General features: G+C 46.8%; 1 protein-coding gene across 7 annotated transcripts in view; it reads left to right on the top strand.

Moving 5' to 3' along the window:
- SHANK1 (SH3 and multiple ankyrin repeat domains 1) overlaps positions 1 to 21,350 on the top strand; it is a 113,179-nt gene that overhangs the window by 41,430 nt on the left and 50,399 nt on the right. For 6 of the 7 annotated variants that reach the window (XR_014518092.1, XR_014518093.1, XM_083469393.1 and 3 more), the window contains 10 exons: positions 1,157 to 1,228; positions 1,883 to 1,991; positions 2,098 to 2,249; positions 4,200 to 4,367; positions 4,603 to 4,719; positions 6,617 to 6,694; positions 8,726 to 8,792; positions 10,904 to 11,189; positions 14,015 to 14,181; positions 17,827 to 17,940. Coding sequence is in view for 5 of the 7 variants with exons in the window: in XM_083469393.1 (XP_083325519.1) it covers positions 1,157 to 1,228; positions 1,883 to 1,991; positions 2,098 to 2,249; positions 4,200 to 4,367; positions 4,603 to 4,719; positions 6,617 to 6,694; positions 8,726 to 8,792; positions 10,904 to 11,189; positions 14,015 to 14,181; positions 17,827 to 17,940 (1,330 nt within the window). In the remaining 2 variants the exon portion in view is untranslated. The remainder of the gene's footprint in view (positions 1 to 1,156; positions 1,229 to 1,882; positions 1,992 to 2,097; positions 2,250 to 4,199; positions 4,368 to 4,602; positions 4,720 to 6,616; positions 6,695 to 8,725; positions 8,793 to 10,903; positions 11,190 to 14,014; positions 14,182 to 17,826; positions 17,941 to 21,350) is intronic. The other variant, XM_083469395.1, reaches the window with a different exon arrangement.

The following is a 21,350-nucleotide window of genomic DNA, read 5'->3' as shown; positions in this document are numbered from 1 at the left end:
ATCCACCCCATACATTTCAAGGGCATCCGGTGCACATTTAAAGCATGTTACGTCTCCTACATAATCCTGGGAACTGTAGTTTGTTAAGGGTGCCTGGAACTTGAAGCTATGCGCAGGGGGAACGATAGTTCCCAGGATTCTTTGGGGAAAGTTGTGTGTCTTAAAGAGGCATAGGATGTACCTTGAATGTATGGTGTGGATCTGCCTTGTCTCTAGTGCACCTGCATGGAAATGCACACGCCTGGACATGAAAGTGGCACGTTGTGCTCTAAAGTACTGCGTGCTCTGCAGCCATTTCACATATTTCAGCTGATGAAGTTTGCTTTGAAGTGTTTACCATGCAGTGTGCAACAGTCAAGTTTTTCTAGCATAGCTTTAACGAAAAGAATCAACACCCTCCTGGCTTTTAAAACAGTTCAGGGCACAATGTGGCAGAGTAAATGGACGCAGGTGGAGAAGAGCACTGGGGAGCAGCTGTAGCTCAAGTGACAGAGCATGTGCTTGGCATGTAGAAGGTCCCAGGTTCAGTCCTGATATCTCCAGGGTGGGCTTCTGCCTGAAATCCTGGACCACGTCTGCCAGTCCATGTACACCAACCAGCCTTCCCCAATCTGGTGCCTTACAGGGGGTTTTTTGGACTACAACTCCCATCAGCCCAAGGCTGCGGCTGATGGGACTTGTAATCCCAAAAAGCTGGCATCAATACTGAGCTAGATAGACCATTGATCTTACTTGATATAACGCAAGCTTCCTATGTTCTGTATTCAGTGTGGAGGGGACCTTTCCTATCTTAGGCAGTAACCATGGCATAAGAACTGGGATGTGAGAAGTATGGCAGTGTATCCCTGTTGTAATATGTGAAATGCTGGAGGGCACTGAGGAAATTGTATTTACCGGTAGTTTTGCCACACGTGACAGAGCATGTACTGCCTGCCTGACACATGTCCTAGTCTCCGTCAGTGACGAACCACACTTGAAGGTCCTTGTATAGAAGTGATTTCTGTGTGGGAAATTCATCTTGCTTGAAGTACCCTGAGAGCTTCTTATGGAAGTGTGAGATTAGAGTTGAGGGACATGCCTCTGCAGAGATGGTTAGGTGTCATGATGTACAACTGCAGTAACAGCCCCCTCTCTCCCCTTTCCTCACTTCTTCCAGTTCCGCTACAAGACCCGAGTTTACAAGCAGACCAACCTGGATGAGAAGCAGCTGGCAAAACTCCACACTAAGGTGAGATAAGAGAGATCTTTCAACATCTCCCACCTCCAAAACCCCCCCATAGAAATAAAAATCTCTGTCCGGAGAGTAGCTGGCTTTAAAAATCCCGTATTTTAAAAACTTTGGTACCTCGGGTTACTGGACGCTTCAGGTTACAGATGCTTCAGGTTACAGACTCCGGTAACCCAGTAATAGTACCTCGGGTTAAGAACTTTGCTTCAGAATGAGAACAGAAATTGTGCGGCAGTCGCGTGGCAGCAGCAGGAGGCCCCAGTAGCTAAAGTGGTACCTCAGATTAAGAACAGTTTCAGGTTAAGAACGGACCTCCAGAATGAATTAAGTTCTTAACCCGAGGTACCACTGTAGTTTCTTAGCAGGCTAGTTAAATAAACAGGCTAGTAACGTTCGTGAGCTTATTTATAAGGTTGCATTTAATAAGCCAGAATGCAAAAGAATGCACACCTGGGACTCTCCATGGAATGAATAGCGGAGCCCTTGCAGGCAGGAAACATCTGTATCCCTGCTTGAGCCCCTCATGCCCGCAAGACACTCTGGGAGGCTTAAGCGTGAGGCCCAGCTCCACTGTGCTCCTCTTTTCAACCTGCAGTATTCTGTCCCCTCCCTTTCCCGCCCCACAATGGCTGTCACTGGCAACTCTTTCCCCAGACGGGATTGAAGAAGTTCCTGGAGTACGTTCAGCATGGATCGGCCGAGAAAGTGGCGCGGCTCCTGGACAAAGGGCTGGATCCCAACTACCACGATTCTGACACTGGCGGTAACTATCGAGGGGGCACACAAAGCGGGAGAGTCGGGGAGCCTGGGGCGCCCACCACACAACCCGCCCCTCTCCTCACAATAGTAACCCTGTGGTTTCCCTGCAGAGACGCCTTTGACGTTAGCTGCCCAGCTGGATGGGACCATCGATGTGATCCGGCTGCTATGCCTTGGCGGTGCCCACATAGACTTCCGGGCGAGAGATGGAGCCACAGCACTACACAAAGCTGTGTGCTCCCACCACTACCCAGCCCTGATGGTAATGCCAATTGCCAATTCCTTCTCAGTACTGTACTGGAAGATGTGAGAATAAAGAAGTGGGAGCGGAAGAAAATGTCAGCGGCAGTATATCTCCTCCACCTTCCTAGCTCCTTATGCTTTTGTTGTTATATATAAGCATATATGAGAAGTATAAGAAGAGCGGTCCCTGCTCAAAGCATCTTACATTCTCATGTCAGGGCCAGATAGATTCTGCTTGGAGGCTCTTACAATATTTTGCTGGGACAGGTTGCTGCCGCAAGAAGCTGCCAAACTAATGTCAGGATTTGTATCGCGTGCAGATCTTCTGGGTCCCCTGTTAAGCATAATCCAATATGGTAGGGTTTCCTTGCCAGCTGAATTTGCAGAAGGGGGCCACTGGCTTTCAGTCTGTGGATCCATAGTGTGTCTCTGTGCAGGGGCTGCCATGTTTGGTAGGCTGTCATTTAAAAGACCACACCTATGGTGCATGTTTTGTGGGGCGAGCCACTGCCTGCACTTTTGGAGGAGTCACGCTTTTGGAAGCTGCATGTTGATCAGCTAAGTTATTTTCTCTTGGGCTGGAACTGAGAGCCTTTCAACGATCTCTGGCCTCCTCCTTACTTGCTCCCCTTTGCCACTTGCCCCAGACAGTAATAGTGGAACGGACTCCCCTGGGAAGTTGTGGATTCTCCTTCCTTGGAGGTTTTTAAGCAGAAATTGGATGGCCATCTGTCATGGATGCTTTACAATAATAATAATAATTTTATTATCAATACCCTGCCCATCTGGCTGGGTTTCCCCAGCCACTCTTTAGTTGAGATTCCTGCATTGCAGGGGGTTGGATTAGATGACCCTCAGGGTCCTTTCCAACTCTACAATTCTATGTTGTTATTAATCATAATTATATATGTATATATAGCTTCATGCCAAAATAGGTTTCTAAGCAGTATGCAATAATAAAAACCAGTGACACAAACATTGAGGTATAAGCACATGTGATTAAAATATGCAATAAAGCAATCCAATTAATACAGTGCAGAAATTAAAACAGGAGATTCAAGTCAAGAAGGAGCGTCTCCACCTCCATCGTTTTGCCCGGACACTGAGGTCCAGCTCTGAGGGTCTTCTGGTGGTTCCTTCACTGCGAGAAGTGAAGTCATGGGGAACCAGGCAGAGGGCCTTCTTGGCAGTGGCACCCGCCCAGTGGAACACCCTCCCATCAGATGCCAAAGAAATAAACCACTATCTGACTTTTAGAAGACATCTGAAGGCAGCCCTGTTTAGGGAAGTTTTTAATGTTTGATTTTTTAAAAAAAATATTTTCAATGCAAATTTACAACAAAAATTACAAACATTGAATCCAAAATTAAACAATACAAACAAGAAAAACAAAACAAAACACACATCTACAAATAAAACCATATCATCATTCTAATCATTACGTACATATACACATATTGACTTCCTTCCTTTGTTCTAAGACCTCAAAATTTTTACTCTTTCTAAATTATTGTGTCTAATATAGATCACCTCTATCTTTATACTTTTTGCACCATTTTTCTCTTTATTTAACCCTGCAAAGCTTCATTCGTTACATACCGATATGCTTACTCCAGAACAATGTTTTTTCAAATACTCTTTAGCACATCACAGCATTCATAAGGGGACAATCGGACCAAAAATTATTAAAAGAATGGGGATGTGCTAATGTTTGATGTTTTATCGTGTTTTTAATATTCTGTTGGGAGCCACCCAGAGTGGCTGGGGAAACCCAGCCAGATGGGTGGGGTATAAATAAATTATTATTATTATAAAGTAAGAGAAAGCCTGTGTAAACAGGTGCGCCTTCAAAAGCCCATACAATAAGCTACTGCAAGAGGAGCAATATGTTTCATTCCTCAAGGGGCATGAAACAACCCTGGGCTGAACCTGCCTTTGCCATTCACGCCGGCCTGTCTTCCTCCCGCAGGCACTCTTGGACCTGGGAGGCTCACCCAATTACAAGGACCGCCGCGGGCTGACTCCACTCTACCACACAGCCATGGTTGGAGGTGACCCGCGCTGCTGCGAGCTTCTGCTCTACAACCGAGCACACATTGGCGCCACTGACGAGAATGGCTGGCAGGAGATACACCAGGTAAGGGCCTGCATATAGCGGCCGAGCTTCCAGGCACTCTTGAGATGCCTTGTCTGGCAGCCCTGGATTGTGTGCTTGAGAGGGCTAGGTTACCCATCTTACATCCTGTGTGTGTCTCCTGCCAGGGTTGGCTCCAAGCCTAAAGATTGAGGGGGGTGGCTGTGACTTGGCACCTGTCCATCTGACCATCTAGCCCACATCTTCCATTCCTGACCTCTGCTTCCCCACGTACCAGGCCTGCCAGCACGGACACTCACAGCACTTGGAGCACTTGCTGTTCTACGGCGCCGAGCCTGGGGCACAGAATGCGTCCGGAAACACGGCGCTACACATCTGCGCACTCTACAACAAGGTAGGAATGGCGGAAGTAGAAGAAAAAGATGCAGCACACATAACACGCCCTGTAGGGATGGGCAACTCTCTCTGATTTGGTTTCTCGTTTTTCCAAATCTTTAAATTTGGGTTTCTCCACTTTCCTGCAGCAATTTGTGATTTGTTTAATTTTAAAAAAATCCTCGTGAAAATTGGTCAGCGTTGTATTGCACGTTTCCCCCCAGCAATACACAATTGTGCAAAAAAAATTAAAAATCCTAATATATAATGCATTTTTGTACATCTTGTCTGGTTGGCGAACTGCATCGCAAAATTCGGAGAAGTGTCAATTTCAAAGAACGATTGTGTTTCGGTTCACATACTGGTTTGGTTCTGTGAAGTGCACATTTGGTAGTTTCTCATTAAAATGTGGACGAAATTGATCCCCAAACTCATACATACAACAGTTTGAGAATGGTCAGGCCGACGCCTTTGCTGTGTTCAATCCAAGTTTTCCTTTCCTCTTTGGGATGGAACTTGTGGGAAGTGGGCAGGTAGCGGGGAGGAATTGTTTTGAGTCAGGGGTTGCCATTTTGGGTCATTGGCCAAAGCCCAGCAAGGACCTGCCATCCAATTTCAAAGAGACCCTGATAGACTTCCTCTTTGCTGTTGCTGCCAGTGCTGCGGTTAGGTCACTTTATACTGTAGGCCTTATTTCATTTCACTTTTTAATTTGTATACTGCCTTTCTATATTGCTATACACCAGGCTGTTTGCAAGCTGAAGAAACAACAAAGATCACACGCCATATAACAGTCTGATCCAGTACAAAAATGTCATAAAAAACCCCATAACTTTAAAATAAACAACTTGTATCCAATAAACTAATATTCAGTAATCCGTTAGAATATAATAGTACACAATAAAATTACGTATCAGCAAATAATGATTAAACAGAAATTCACTCTTTAACAATTACATTAAATAATTTCTAAACCGTAATCAAGAAAAATAACAGCAAGTCACAGTGCATAAAATAACACAGTACAAACCGAGAAACGAAGACACACAACTTAACAAATTATTTTTTGAAAAAGCATCCCTGAACTTCTCTTCCCTCTTCCCAGTTGCTCCTAGGGCTGGAGGTTGGGGCAAGGCAGGTAATGATGACCAGCACAAAGTCTGTCTCCTCTTATGCCCCTCCACCTCCTCTTTAGATGGTAATGTGTATTACTTCATGGACTTCAAAATGTGATGAGATAGCCCTGCTGTGTTTGGTTGCTCTCCTGATCATTCCGCTGAGTTGGGGCTCTTGACATCTGCCCTAAAGTCCTGCCCTGAGTGCACCACCAATTACTGTTGCTGCCTTTTGCAAGGAAGTGAACAGCGGCGGGGCAGTGAGAAAGACCCAGCAGTCTCAGCAACCCTAGCACTATCCCTTCAGGTGACAGGTAGTGTGGGCTGAACCCCGAGCAAGGTTGGGGGACCTTTTTCAGCCCAAGGACTGGATTATTTTCTGGACAGCCTTCCAGGAATTACTTGACAGTGGTGAGTGAGGTCAGAGGCAAAAGCATGCAGAGCAATCGATGTAAATATTACTTTTTGCCCTGTAGTCTTATAATAAATTCTAATCTCATTTAACCCATGTTGGGACTTACCGATGCCCACACATTCTTGCCACCTTTGCAGATCTCTTGATCAGGGGTCGCTAACCTGTAAACCACCATAGGTTGTTGGACTACAGCTCCCATCATCCCTGACCATTGTCCGTGCTGGCTGAGGCTGATGGGAGTTGGAGTCCCACAGCACTTGGTGTGCCACAGGTGAACCCTCTCTGCTCTAGCTAGCTGCTGGCAACTTGTCCACCGAGAACAGTACAGATGGAAGATGTGCCTTATTCATTCCTTCTCTTTCTCCTCCCCCTCCCCTATCTCCCAGGAGAGCTGTGCCCGCATCCTGCTGTACCGGGGAGCCAACAAAGAGATCAAGAACAACCATGGTCAGACTGCCTTCCAGGTGTGTGTGGTGAATTGGATTCAAGGGAGAGCGAGAGTGGGGCACACTGACCTAATCTCAACCAAGACATCACAGGACTGAGCCCTTGAATGTCTTGTCTCTGCCCTAGAACATGTCAATATGGGTGTTTGGGGATTTAGGTCGATCTATTATACTAAGGGGGACGTGGGTGACTCCCACAGAACCACAGAACCTAGGACTTGCCAATCAGAAGGTCAGCGGTTCGAATCCCCGCAACGCGGTGAGCTCCCGTTGCTCGGTCCCTGCTCCTGCCAACCTATTAGTTCAAAAGCACGTCAAGTGCGAGTAGATAAATAGGTACCACTCCAGAGGGAAGGTAAACGGCGTTTCTGTGCACTGCTCTGGTTCGCCAGAAGTGGCTTAGTCGTGCTGGCCACATGACCCGGAAGCTGTACACCGGCTCCCTCGGCTAATAAAGCGAGATAAGCACCGCAACCCCAGAGTCGGCCACGACTGGACCTAATGGCCAAGGGTCCCTTTACCTTTATTATACTAAGGAATAATAGTTTCCTGGTTTCATTTTGCTGGGATTGCCCTGCACTCTTTGCCCTGCACTTCTCACAAGGAAATAGGTACATTTCTTTTGCTGGCTGATTCTGTAGATCTGGAACTAGGTGCTCTCACCTTGTCGCCAGCATTGGCGCCTCGGTGTCATTAATTCTGCACACGAGGAGGGATCAGTTTCTCCATCTCCACCTTGCACTAAATCCCAAAAACCATCAGATGGAGCTCACAGTCCCTCTAGCCCTGGTTCAAAATACTGTAGCAAAAAAGGGTGCTTGGGAGTTCTGAAGGCAAATAGGACCAGTAGCTCTGCCCTGCTTGTAGGAATCATAGAAGTCATAGAAAGCTACCTTATACTGAGCTAATGGCCATTGGTTCATCTAGCTCAGTAATTTCTCACTGACTGGCAGTGGCTCTCTAGGGATTCAGGCTGGGGGGGTCTCTCCCAGCCCTACCTGGAGATGCCAGGGATCGCCCCCCGGGGGCTTCTGCACGCACAGGAGATGCTCTATTCCAGGGCACAGTCCCTCCCTTTAGCTGATATACTGCAAACCTCTCCTTGGCCTTCAGCAGCTCAGCTAAAGCAGCCACTGCTGGGTCTAGACTTAGTCAAAGAATGTGAGCTTATCTGCAGCATGAGGCCTTGGGCAATACAGTGGTATAAACTGAGTAAGTTAAGACCCAGAATTCCTTTGAACTCTGCATGAGTTAAGGCCCATATTCTCCAGATATGCTGGAGTCCTTTGGCCAATGCCTGGACGGGAGATTGTCTGGGAGTCCCCTGTAGGCCACCTTGCAGTCCGTGGAGGAAAGGTGGGGTCTATATTTAGTTAGGAAGGGAAAGAGGCATGGTGAAGAATGGGGCACTTTCTCATAGATAGCAGGTGAGGTGTGCTAGCTTGGGTAAGGAGGAGTGGCATGCAGGTAAGTAAACCGGCTGGCACAGGGTTCTCCGTCACTCCTATGCCAGGCAACCCAGGAAGGATGCAAGAGCTCTAACCCTGTACTAGGAAAAAGATAAATAAATGGCAGTCTAGTAACTTTAGTGGACTTATTTACAAGGCTGTGCTAAACCTGTGTCTGGGATGCATCACCCCAAGCTGCAGACAAGGGTTCATATGAAGGATGATGATGACGATGTGCTACTATTAAACCATAGAAAACTCAGGGAAAACCCATGTTCAAACCGCTCTCCCTGACATTTAATTTTTCAGGATCAGGGATTGGGAAGGTGGGTGTATGAAGAAGCAAGCCATAATGTGAAATCTCCACTTTGAAGTGGATACAAGTTTCCCCAGTTTTAGCCAGCAGGGTGGGCTAAGAAATTGCCTTACGTTGGATAGATAGTGGATTCCGGTGACAAAGGGCCAAATGGAGGGATCCAATCACCGCAGCCTTGAGTTTCTCGAACAAACCAAAGTTGAGAGGTCCCTAGTTTTGTACAGTTTTGTCAGCGCTCCTGAGGAAAAATAAACATTGTGCATACACATATTCTCTCCATGTTAGGTTGCGGTCATTACAGGGAATTTTGAGCTGGGAGAGCTGATCAAGAGCCACCGGGACTCAGATGTTGGTGAGTTTGATTGCAGGGTGGGTGCTGTTAACATTCCTCCACTACGAACGTAAAGGATTTGCAGTGCAATTAGATAACATGCCTACTCACGCATATGTCCTTTTGAGTTCAGTGGGGACTTAGTCCCAGGTAAGGTTATATAGGATTACAGCTTGGCTATATGGCTACACTTCCTTCCCTACACCCATTTCCCCCCTCCACACACACCAGTACCAATGAGCACCCTGAATATTGTAGTTCTCTAATGAGGAAAAGAATTTTTAAGGAATGCTTCACAACTACAATTCCCAGGGAACTTTGTGGGGATAACATGTCTGGTCATAACAACTAAGCCACAATTTAGCATTATGAAAATGAACCCAGTCTCTCGCCCTGGGATTGCATGTTCCTCTACCCTCACCTTCAATGCAGCTGCAAGGAATAATTCATGTTTGTTTGCTTTTGTTTTAAATCAACCTAAATTTTGCAGGTTGTCCAAACACTATAAACTGTGGTTAATCTTAGCTATCGCTAGTGGAAACAACGTATCTTCAAACTGTGGTTTATGAAGCTGGTTTGGTTTCACTGAGTATGGTTAAGATTCACCACAGTTTAGTATTTGGATGACATACTAAACAACTTCTGATCTAAAACAGAAGTGGAAGCTTCTAATCCCTTTGCAGCCATGCCAGAAAAGGAGTGAGGAGGGGGAAGTGAACAACCTTGGAAAGTCTTGGTTCATTCTAACAAGGGTTTAGCATTATGATGCCTGTAGCCCATGAGAGCTGAACTGGTTTAAATTCAGCATTGAGCCTCTTTTCACAAATGACACCTTGGTTTTTGCATTTTCTTTATTCATAAAGTAAATAGAAAACCTTGGCAAGACTGTACAATTGATTTATATGTTACTGTCTTCTGCCTTAGCAGTATTCACGAAGTGTACATTCCAAAATGTAAATGAAAACTTGTAGGGGCCTTAGGTCTGCAGTAGGATATGGCACCAACTGCTTGTTTTGTGCCACTTAGTTGACATCACAGAGACCAATGCTGAAGAAATCCCAGGTAACTGGGCATTTGATGGTGGCGCCTAGGAATTCACTTGTTTATGCAGGCTGCTGCTTTACTGGCGCTTTTAAAACATGATTTGGGCTCTCTTAAAAATTGTGCTAACTTGCAGGAAATTGGCATGTTTTGTAAGCCCTGATAGAGGCAGCCTGACTTTCATAGCTGAGCTCTTCCCCACTGCTGCATTGCTGTTGCTGTCATAATCTTCTCCACGCTATCAGTGTCTTGACCTCTTCCATTTTCCTCTCAGCCATTTCCTGCCTGCTCTTTTCCAGGCCCAGATTCAGCACCCTTGGGCAGCTGCCAGGACCCCAGAATCTTGTGGGGGAGGGAGTATCCGCCTGCACTGATCTCTGCTCATCATCTTAAATTTCCCACAATGCTCCAGAGTGCCCAATATAGTACCATTACAGGACATTGTGGGAAGTTGAGGGCTGCCATTTTGATTTTCCACAGTGCTCCATAGCAAGGCTATGTAGGATACTGTGGGACGTTGCAGGAAATGTAAAATGGTAGCTCATAGCCATGGTTATCAGGTAGGCTCACAGCCATTGAGATCGCCAGCATTACAGAAGGTCATCTGGGGGCACTTCTGTGGGAAAGGTCCCCACTCAACCCTAGAGCCAACAAGCCACCCCATTTCACACATTCAGATTTTGCCAGTCAGTGGGGAGGGACAAAGATCTGTGCAGGATGCCAGAACCTTCTCCCTCACTGCTGGAAACCTTTTTCAGCTGCCCCTCAGGCTTCTGGGTTTCCAACAGGCATTTCCCACACGTTTTCAAGCACATCCGTGCGACCATATGACCTAGAACCATGTTTCCCCCCCCCAAAAAAAAAAAAGTAAGGTGAGAGTCCTGAGAAGCTAAACGGCATGCCCAGCAACACCACCTGAACATTTAACTATGCTAGCCTCCCACAAGAAATTGCAGCGTAACACACAGGTCTGCACCAGCTGTGCTCACAATCTATTAAGGCTTTTGGTTGCAGGGTACAAATCCCCATGATGTTCTCCTCCCCAGCTTTCCTGTTTCAAATCTGTCCTCTGACATGGCTGTCCCTTTCAGTCCCTTTCCAGGAGACCCCGCAATACGTCAGCCGGCGTCGGGACGGCTCCCAGAGCCTGGCGGTGCCGCACACTTTGCTGCGAGCCAACAGCGACACCAGCATGAACCTCCCGGACTGGATGCTTTATGCCCCGCCGTCCACCCCGTCTGCCACTGTGGCTGTGCAGAGCCAGAAGATCACCACAGGAACCCTGCGCAGCTCCAGCAGTCCCCGTGGCGCTCGCAGCCGCTCTCCGTCACGCGGGCGCCACACAGACGAAGCTAAGAAGCAGCGCGGTCGACCCAGGTAGGCTTGGGGCTTCATATGTGAGGCTCCAGGCTTCAGTGATCTGAGATAAGCCGATAGAGACAGATGTGATTTGTGATTTGATGAAAATTACAGTGGATTTCTTTTGCAATTTCAAGAGGATTTGTTTCACTGGTTCCAGTGTGTGTGCTTGTCCATGCACACACACACTTGCCCTCTCTCTCCCCCAATTCCTTTGGCACCTATTCTTTCACCCAACTATTCTGCATTCCTCAGTCACCTAAATTGCTCCCCTTTCCCCCTGTCTTCTTGGTTTCTTCGCTTTCTCTTGAGATGCTCAGGTGCCAATCTCGGTCTTGGAAAAGCACATATAGGAAATGGGAAAATTCATTACTTCCTCCAGCTTCAGCTCTATGTACTTTTCAAGGGAGAAAACACTTGGTGCCTCATAATGAATGGTGTGGCGGGCATCCAGGGGCTTTGTCATGCCAAGGGAAGACCTCCAGAATGCCACATTGGTACTCTAGAGTAGGGGGAGGGGGCTGAATATCTGGTTCCCCTTTGAAAGGGGCTGGGATCCAGTGATGCAGCAGGATAATTTTAGACCCTGGACTTAATGATCTTACTGGGGGCTCTTTATATGACAATGTGTATTTCAAAATGTGGCAAGCCAGCCTGCTGCTTGCTGGGGGAACCAGGGTGCTTCCTGCACATTCTGCTGCTTGGGTCCTGGACATCTGTCCCCAAGTCCTTTCCTGATGGCACAGCTGCCAGGATCGGACAGGTTCGGGAACACCCGACAAGAGCGAGCCAGCAGTAAGTCACCCGATCGAGTTGGAGTTCGCTGTTTATTAGCAAAGCAAGATCAGCACAGGAGTGTCAGACCTAATCTCAAGTCTTCTCCCATGAAGCAGTTGCTGAGACTAAAGTTTCCCGCCTCCCCGCCTCCCCATAGCCAGCTATGTCTCCACCTCTCCAGGGCGTTTTCCAAGCAATCAGAGACTGCACCTGCAGGCCTGTCTTTGCTTCTCCCTCTTCATGCCTCTCCTGATTCTGGGAGCCCAGGAGGGAGGGGAGCTTGTCACAGCAGGAGATACATGTACCTCTTCACAAGCCTGACCCATACCTGCCTCTTGGCCTCCCTTGTCTCCTGCTTTAGCTTCTGCCTCTGATTCTGGATTTCTCTGTGCCACAGATTTTCTCAGCTCACTGAGCACAGTTACCTCTTCAGCTTCCAACACTTCCTCTTCCTAGTCTTCTCCCTCTGACCACTCGTCGTCGTCCCACCACCAACCCACAGGCTCTAAGCCTTCTTCACTTGGGGGTCCCCCAGCTGGTTCCTCCCACCATTCCTCTGCATCCAACATGCCCTTGAGATGGAATGAGGTCTGTCTCCTCTTGGGAAAAAGAGTGGCTTAGGGCTGAAATGGATATGAAGTGGGGGATCAAAATTTCTCAGGTTTTTTTGTGTGTGTTTTTAAAAAGCCAGACACAACACCTTCAAAGTAGCCAGAGGGATAGCCTTCAATCTTTACCAGAGCAGCAGCATTGGGGGCAGGTGGAGGTGTTTAAATCCCCGGCTCCCACCCCTCATTTCTGCACTGCTCCCCCAATCAAGACCACAAATCTTTTTTGTGCTATTAGCCACACTGGAGAAAAAAGACCAGAGGAATAAGAGTAAATCCATTCTCTGAGTGTGGATCCTTATGTAGGCAAAACAGCACCGAGGGGTTATCCAAAAATAGCCCAATTTGGACTATGCTCTGTGGGCATAGGATGTTTGTTAAGTGTCGTTGGGGGAACCAGAAGACCAGGATGGGGAGGAGGAATGGAATGGAGTCTCCTGAAAGAAGGCCGAGCTGGCTGACTGGGATCCTGAACAAGAACAGACTGCGCTGCAACATTTTATCGCAGGCCACACTTCTGCTGCATTAAATGTGCATTAAATTTACATATTTCAAAAAGAATAGCAAGAGGCAACCAGGAATGTGTCATAAAGGGTTGGATGAGGAGTTTGCAGGAGTCCTAATGAAAATCCACCCCATCCCACTCCCAGCTGCTAATTGCCCAAGACGTAGCAGCTTCCGTCCTGGGCTGGTAACAGCTTTGGGAGGAAACTTTTGTTGAGATCATGGTGCAGGGAGGAAGGATCATGAAGCCCTTTCCCTGTATGCTGCAGTCTGAATCCTGAACAGGGAACCCTTCTGCTGTAATGTTAAAAGATGGTGACAATGACAGTGATGTTGATGATAATCACGACAGAAAGATTGAAGTGAACACATGCATTTTAACTTAGTTCGTAGCTTGGCCCTCCAAGCTAACGAGGAAAATCAGAGTGTTTGCAAGAGGCCTCTCTCTGTAGGGTAGCAAGAGGAGAAAGATGCAGGTCAGGTTCAGGACTTGGTCGGATCATACTTGCCTAAATCTTTTTTCCAAGTGAATTTTTATTGTTTTCCTTACATATTCTTTTCCAACAAATTGTAATAGCACCATACATTCCCTTTGACTCTGCCGAGTCGCGACCCCCCCTCCCTCCCCACAACTGGTATATTTATCCTCTTTCCATCACGCACTTCATTCTCATATTAGTACTATTACACATTGGAGGTATTATGTCAATCCTGCTAGTGTCTTGACCTCTTTACAATTCTTCTTTAAATATTCAATAAATTTACTCCAGTTATTTTGGTATCTTTGATCTCCCTGGTCCCGGATCCTCCCTGACAGTTTGGCAAGTTCTGCATATTCTGTCAACTTCGCCGGCCACTCCTGAATAGTTGGCATGTCTTGTACTTTCCATCTTTGGGCCAGAAGGCCCATACTTGCCTAAATCTTGGTCTCTCTCTCTCTCTCTCTCTTGGCAGCTCCAGTGGCTACCAGAAGGAGTCTGCTGGGGGAAGCACGCTGAGTAGCCGGGGAGTGAAGCGGAAACTCTATTCGGCTGTGCCTGGTCGCACGTTCATGGCTGTGAAACCGTACCAGGTCCAGGCCGAGGGTGAGCTCTCCATCAGCAAGGGCGAGAAGATCAAGGGTACGTTGATCTCTGCGCACACCCTTGGATTGCCTAGGGAATCTCTCTGAGCCCCACAACGCCTGGGTTCTTGGGGAGAGACCAAAGGGCTTAGCATGGGTGTTCTTTGACTTTGTCGTAGCCAGCCTCACACACACACAAAAACCCGAAGAAGCAGAACAGTTGGGCTTCCTAAAGAGAGAGAAAGAGAGAAATTATAATCATAGTCCTACCCATCCCTTCCATTGATGCCAGGGAGTGAATCTTCAGGACCAGCCATTCCCAGTCTGGTGCCCTGGAAATGTTTTGGACTGGAACTCTCACCATCCCATGATCACTGGAGCTGATGGGAGTTGCAGTTCAGCAACATCTGGCATCATCTGTTTGAGGAAGGCTGATCTGGATCTATGGGAAATGGAAGACATGTTACATGCAGGGTAGATGAGGACTCCATGGAGTGTTTGGGGTTTTTTTTAAGGACCCAGTTTAAAAGCATGGAGTACTTCCCCCAACGTGTGCCCACACAGTTTTCTCAGCATGAGTGGGGAAACCCAGATTTTACACTCAGTGGAAGCAGGGAGAAACAACAATATATATCCAGATGGTAGGGTTTGATGGGTCCCTTAGTCAGGAAGGAACTTGAGCCTCTCTTTGAATACAGTGGAACCTTGGTTCTCAAACTTAATCCGTTCTGGGAGTCCATTCGACTCCCAAAACCATTCAAAAACCAAGGCGCGGCTTCTGATTGGCAGCAGGAGCTTCTTGCACTCAAGCAGCGGAAGCCGCTCCAGACGTTTGGCTTCTGAAAAACATTCGAAAACCAGGACACTTACTTCTGGGTTTTCGGTGCTCGGGAGCCAAAACGTACAAGTACCAAGGCGTTCGAGAACCAAGGTACGACTGTATAGGGAGGTTGCCCCCTACCTTGCACTTTCAGAATCTTGCGTTTGGCTGATACAGCTGTAGCTGAGAATCAGGGAAACTGTGAGGCTTGGCTTGTGTTTGTTTGTTTGTGTGTGCGTGCGTGTGTGGTCTTTAGTTGGTGTCTAGAATGTCTTGGTGTGCATCTGTCAGCCACGCATGAGTGGCCTGTTGTCTTAAGTGTGTGTCTGTGTCCAGAGAAAGGTGGCCAGATCAGAATTTTGTGAAGCAGGGATTATTTTTGAACTGCGGTACCTGAAATAAGAGACGTGATATATTCTGTCGGAACGTAGGAAGTCTCCTTAGATAAGCTTTGGAACATTTATCCATCTAGCCCAATACTGGGCGGTATTCAACTAAGTCCTATTCAGAGTCGACCCATCGGAATTAATGAAACTAAGTCGTGTCCATTAACTTCAGTGAGTCTGTTCTGCATAGGACTGGTGCTGCCGCCCTCTGTATCCGCAGGCTGATGGCGCCTCTGCAGGTTCACAGGCAAATGTTGTTTCCATCACCTACTACCAGATCCCTTTAACTAGAAAAGCTGGGAATCAAACCCCAAATACAAAGCATGTGCTGTCATTGAGAGCTATGATATTTCCCCTACTGAAGATAGAGCCATGAAGTTGAAAGTGCACCTGCTGTGTTCAATGGGGCTGTGATATTCTAGGGCAGTGATTCTTAAACTGTGCTGTATCACAGACCACAGTTCTGCTTAGCTTCTTCTTTGAGGACTGCAACATTCTTTTACTGCCCCCACGTTGGAGGGAGACCAGCCACTTCCTTCTGCACTCCCGTGCAGTTGTACAAAGCAGTGCTAAAAGTAAGAATGTGGGGAGAGAGCAATTGTGAACCAGCACAAACCTCTGCCCCCAAGAACATGCCCTATAGAACTGGTGATTGATTCTACAGGCAACGGCCAGTGAAATCTATACAAGGTTTATAATTGTGCTGTTGCTCAATTTACAAATACAATAAATGTTGTGAAACAAGACTGCAAAAATGCTGTCAGTACAAGAAATGCTGTGAAACAACACAGTCATAGGACCTTAAATGAATGGTGCGACATCTCCTAAATAGTATGGTACAAAATAGAGGTCTGCAAGTGATTCCAGAGGACTCACAAATAGGAGTTCAGTGGTCTAACTGCTGCAGATTGCACAGCTCAGTGGAAGGCTGGTCAGCTAGACCTTTTTACAAAGACTTTCAGAGCAAACCTATACTGAGTTTAATGGAGCTCATTCCCAAGTAAGTGCCTATAGGATCACAAACTAGATGAGGGCCATGGTGCTTGGACAGATGCTTATAGATATATATTTGATACTGAAGGTGTTGATATTCTGGCTTTCAAAAATGCTGCAGAAAACCCAGCCAACTAGTATTTAGCCATCTCCAAAGGAATTAGAAGATCTCAAGACACTGTGCAGTAAGCAAATTACTAGGGGAGATGAAGACCCTATTCTTCCTAAGATAAGGGACTAGGTTTTACTGAAGGCCTGGTCTACACAAGCTACAGAGTTAAGTAGGCTTGAGGATGCAGAATTCTGGGAATGGTACAATGGACTGTATCACTTCAGAGGGCAGATGGAGAACATAATTTTTGAATGTTCCTCTACATCAAAAGTTTCAACACAGCATACTAAGGAATTTTTTTAGGGCTTTGGGAGCATTGACAATGGTAGACAACTGGTGTTCATTGAAGCCCCAGAAAAGCATTCTAGTCAGCAACGCTAGTCCTTTCCCAGCTCCCTAAGGATGTCTCCTTCCAGTGCTGGGCCTGGTGGAAAAAAATGTCTTGGAAAAAACGGAGACTAGTGGCCATTTTTGGGTGCTGTGATCTTGTACGATTTCATGCCAAGATCTCTCGAGCGCGCACACCCAGCACATTTTCAGGGCTGCATTTTGCTCTTCTGCGAGAGCATGGGCCCCAAAATTCACATCTTTTGGACTCTGTGGTCTCGTGCAGGTCACGTGACTTGCACAGGAGCATGGCTAGGAAGACGTGCATCATGGTTTTGGGAGTCAAGATATTGGAGAGTATGTACTGCTGGACTGTGGAGCACAGTTAAGTAATCACTGTTCCAGAATATGCATTTAGATTTCTTTCCCAGCATCCCAAGGAATATGTGAGGGTTCTAATACATGCTTTTAAACAACATTCCTGCCTCCCCTCCAATGCTCTAGAAACTTGTATTTTAAAGCAGATGTAAAATGAAAGGTGATGGATCACAACATTGTCTGGGGGGAAACCTGCTGAAAAATGGTGTGCCTTCTGCAGCCCTCCAGGTGCTGTTGGACTCCCAACTCCCATCAGCCAAAGCCAACATGGCCAATGGGCAGGGACGATGGGAGTTGTAGTCCAGTGAAATCTGGAGAGCCACAGGTGACCCAGTCATGCTGCTTTCAGATGCTGGGGACTAGAAACAACAACAAGAAGCAAGTTCCACACAGAAGGACCCAACACTTACTCATTTATCAACTTAAAATCATGTTAGCAGGGTCCCCAGATGCAGGGAGTATCTGAGAATGCTCAGAGAGCACACCTTCAAAAAAAAGGGGGGGAGAGGCAGGGCTTTTAATGATGACGGCTAATTGGATTCGGTTTGCTACTCTACCCAGGTCTCTGTTAGGTCAGGTTTGGCCCCTGTGCCACAGCGGCTCTGAATAAGTAACAAAATGGTGAACGGCTGGCCACCTTCGTCCAAAGTGTGTTCGCGCCCCTAACAGTGCCCTTCTCCTTTTCAGTGCTGAGTGTTGGGGAAGGAGGCTTCTGGGAGGGACAGGTAAAGGGCCGTGTGGGCTGGTTCCCATCGGACTGCGTGGAGGAAGTACCCAATAAATCACAGGAAGGGAAGCAAGGTAGGTGCTCCAAACTGCCCTCTAGACCCTTTCTCTCCTATATATCTATACACACACACACACACACACACACACACACACACACACACGTACATATAGATTATCTAGATCTACACACACACACACACACACACACACTTATGTAGCCAAAATAGCACCATCCATGTATAAGAGGGAGCTATCAGCAGTCTTGGGGGAAGCCCAAGCTTTGTAGAAGTGCAAACCCCCCCAAAAAAAACGGTTTTAGGGGAGAGGAACCCCCAAGTAAGGGGGAAATCTCAAAGCAGCTTAGTGAGGACTGAGCACGCTGTTTGGGCACAGAATGCTGACTGGCTGTTGGGGGGAAGAAAAGCAGGAGTAGGGAGAATGGAAAGGGAAGGAATATTTAGTGTTTTGTTGGAAGCCGCCTATTATTATTATTATTATTATTATTATTATTATTATTGAAAGAAGGCATGTCTGACAGGCTGGTTGGCTGGGCACCCACATAGCTTGTGCTTGGCCAAAAGTGCCTCTCTACCTTATCAGCCCTACTCGACGACTTCAAAAGTGGGGAGACATTTTCAGCACTTTGGGGGGGGGGGGGAACGTGGAGAAATTGTTAAGCGTTTGTGCTGCGCAGAAGGAGACATAGGATTGTAGTCAAGTAACTTTTACTCAGAGTAGACATGTTGAAAGTAATGGTCGTGGCTAACTTAGGTCCGTTAATTCCAATGGCTAAAATTTTATTTCAGTGGGTAAAAATGTGACTACAACCCATGCATTTAATATCCAGTAGCTAAGGCTTCTTCCTCCCCTCCTCTTCCATGTTTCAGAAATGAGTTTTGTCTCTGTGGCAGGTACAGGGAGCTATCTTTGCTTGCTTAAGGGTTATTTCCCCCACAAAAAGCCCCCCACACCATGCCCCTGTGGAAGAATGCTATTAAATTGTTGTGAGGTAATTTGGCTGTCCTCAATAGGGGCTTTATCACGCCCTTTCATCTTCTATCCCTACACCTTTTTAGCTTTTAGCATTAATCACTATGGGATGATGACATTTCCATATATTTCAAGGAAGAACACGTTGGCCCCCTTTTGACATTACATGTCCTCCTCACTTCCATGTGAAACCCATATGGAGGGAAGAAGCCAGAAAATGGAGGGACAGCCAAAATAAAAGTAGAGTAGGCAACAGTCTTTGGTTTAAATTCTGCCCCCGCCTCCTCCATCGCAGATTTTCTTTTCAAAATTTGAGCATTTTTTATAATTATTTTAAAGCATGGAATTGAAGCGCCATCACCAGCAGCAACAGTGTACTGCTCCTTCCACGCACACTTGTCCCCAGATTTTCACCGCTAGAGACTTTTCCACCTTCTATCTTCTATCACTCTTTACAACATGGGTGTTCCTTCAAGTGTTATTCAACTCCAGCTCCCATCAGCCTCAGGCAGCATGGCCAATGGTCAGTGGGTGATGGAACATGTAGTCCAATAACACATAGGTAAAAGGGTAAAGGGTCCCCTGGCCATTAGGTCCAGTCATGGCCGACTCTGGGGTTGCAGCGCTCATCTCGATTTATTGGCCAAGGGAGCTGGCTACAGCTTCCGACCAGCATGACTAAGCCGCTTCTGGCAAACCAGAGCAGCACATGAAAATGCCGTTTACCTTCCCGCCGGAGTGGTACCTATTTATCTACTTGCACTTTGACGTGCTTTCAAACTGCTAGGTTGGCAGGAGCAGGGACCGAGCAACAGGAGCTCACCCCGTCACGGGGATTCGAACTGCCGACCTTCTGATCGGCAAGCCCTAGGCTCTGTGGTTTAACCCACAGTGCCACCCACGTCCCTGCCAATAACACATGGAGGGCCCTAATTTCCTCACGCCTGGTCTTCATGTTCATCATGCAGTTTAACTGTGACCAAACTCTAGGAAGTGAAGACCACCACACTTTTAAAAAGTGGCCATATTTTCTTCCTGTCACATGCTGTTCCCCATTTTCAAAACGAAATACAGGGACAGTGAACTGATTTTCACAGCATGACCATGCATGAGGGCTCCTGGACATGAGATGGTGCCCGCTTTTCTTCTTCCCTGTTGTTCTGCTGCTGCACATCATCAACCTTTTATTCGACCGTCAGTCAGAAAGAAAAGTACATTTGTCAATACACAGTTAAAAACTCCAGGAAGATTTTAGAACTTAGCCAACACTAAAATGGGCTGCTGCACTAAACCATGGTTTGACTTAGCGTGACCTCTGAGCCATTAACTCTCCTGGACAAACCCATGGGACAAATCTTGGTTACAGCTTGTGGTTAGTCTCACCATGAACCTAGGTTTGGACAACATGCTAAGCCCGAGGCATGGCTTAACTCAGCAGCAGAACAATCGGGCAGGAGCAAAGTAGCCACAATTTCCACTACATCATGTTTCGGTTTAACATGATGTGCGAATCAGACCATAGCACATTTACAATGATGCTCCTATACTCGCAGCCCTTCATACACACACACACACGTTGCACATTGTTGGAAACTTTGCTGGCTGGCTGCGTTATTTTTTTGCTGCCATCAGCTGCCCACGTTGGCTTCTAAAGAAGGGGGTGTGAGTAACCGGATTGGTAAACTGGCTGCAACTGGTTCCCTTTTTGTAAACGCAAGATTATTTAATGAGACAGTTCAATCTCATTGGATCTGTATGTGCTCACTACAAAATAGTTACAATCAGTGCTTTTTTTCTGGGGGTACTCACGAGTACGCAGTACTGGCACCTTTTTTGTTTTCAAATGTTAAACATGTGGCACTTACTTTAGCAATTTCATGGTGAGTACCAGCACCTTGATAATAACACTGGTTGCAACTCAAAACACATCTGGCAATATTTAGTATCTCGATAGGCAGTTAGGCAGGGCCTCGAGGGGAACTGGTAGGTTGGCATTCTTTGTTTATAGACAACTGAGACAGATTTAACAGGCTAAATCTGATGAATGCGATTTAAGCACATTCTCCCAGACAGAATTGTCCTACAATATGTTGTTACTACGCCTAACAGTTCAAAATGAGCCTCACCAGATGCAATGTGCGAAATAGCAGCCTGCGCACTAGATGGTGCCTTCATCATTACTCGAAAGAAGAGGCAATTCCCTGCTCAAAAGAGTTCTAGAGTGGCAGAGGGCGGGGGGCCGGCAAAGTGTCAAGAAGGACATTTATGTTCAAATGTATTTTTATACATATGAACTACCCTTCATCCTCATAGGTGCAAGGGTATGTACAAGTGATGCGACTAAACTAGTCATACCCAGATAAATGCAATACCCTCTTCCAGGGAGACCAAACACATTTTAAAGCAGTTAAAGCAATAGAACGGACTAACAGCAATCACCTGTACTTAAAGTGCCCAGGCAAATACAAAGGTTTTACTCTGGTGCCAAAAGA

This window comes from Podarcis liolepis (genome assembly GCF_965112155.1).
Source record: "Podarcis liolepis genome assembly, chromosome: 13".
Classification (NCBI taxonomy): domain Eukaryota; kingdom Metazoa; phylum Chordata; class Lepidosauria; order Squamata; family Lacertidae; genus Podarcis; species Podarcis liolepis.
Note: the sequence above shows the minus strand (reverse complement) of the source record. Positions and strands in the feature narration are given on the sequence as shown.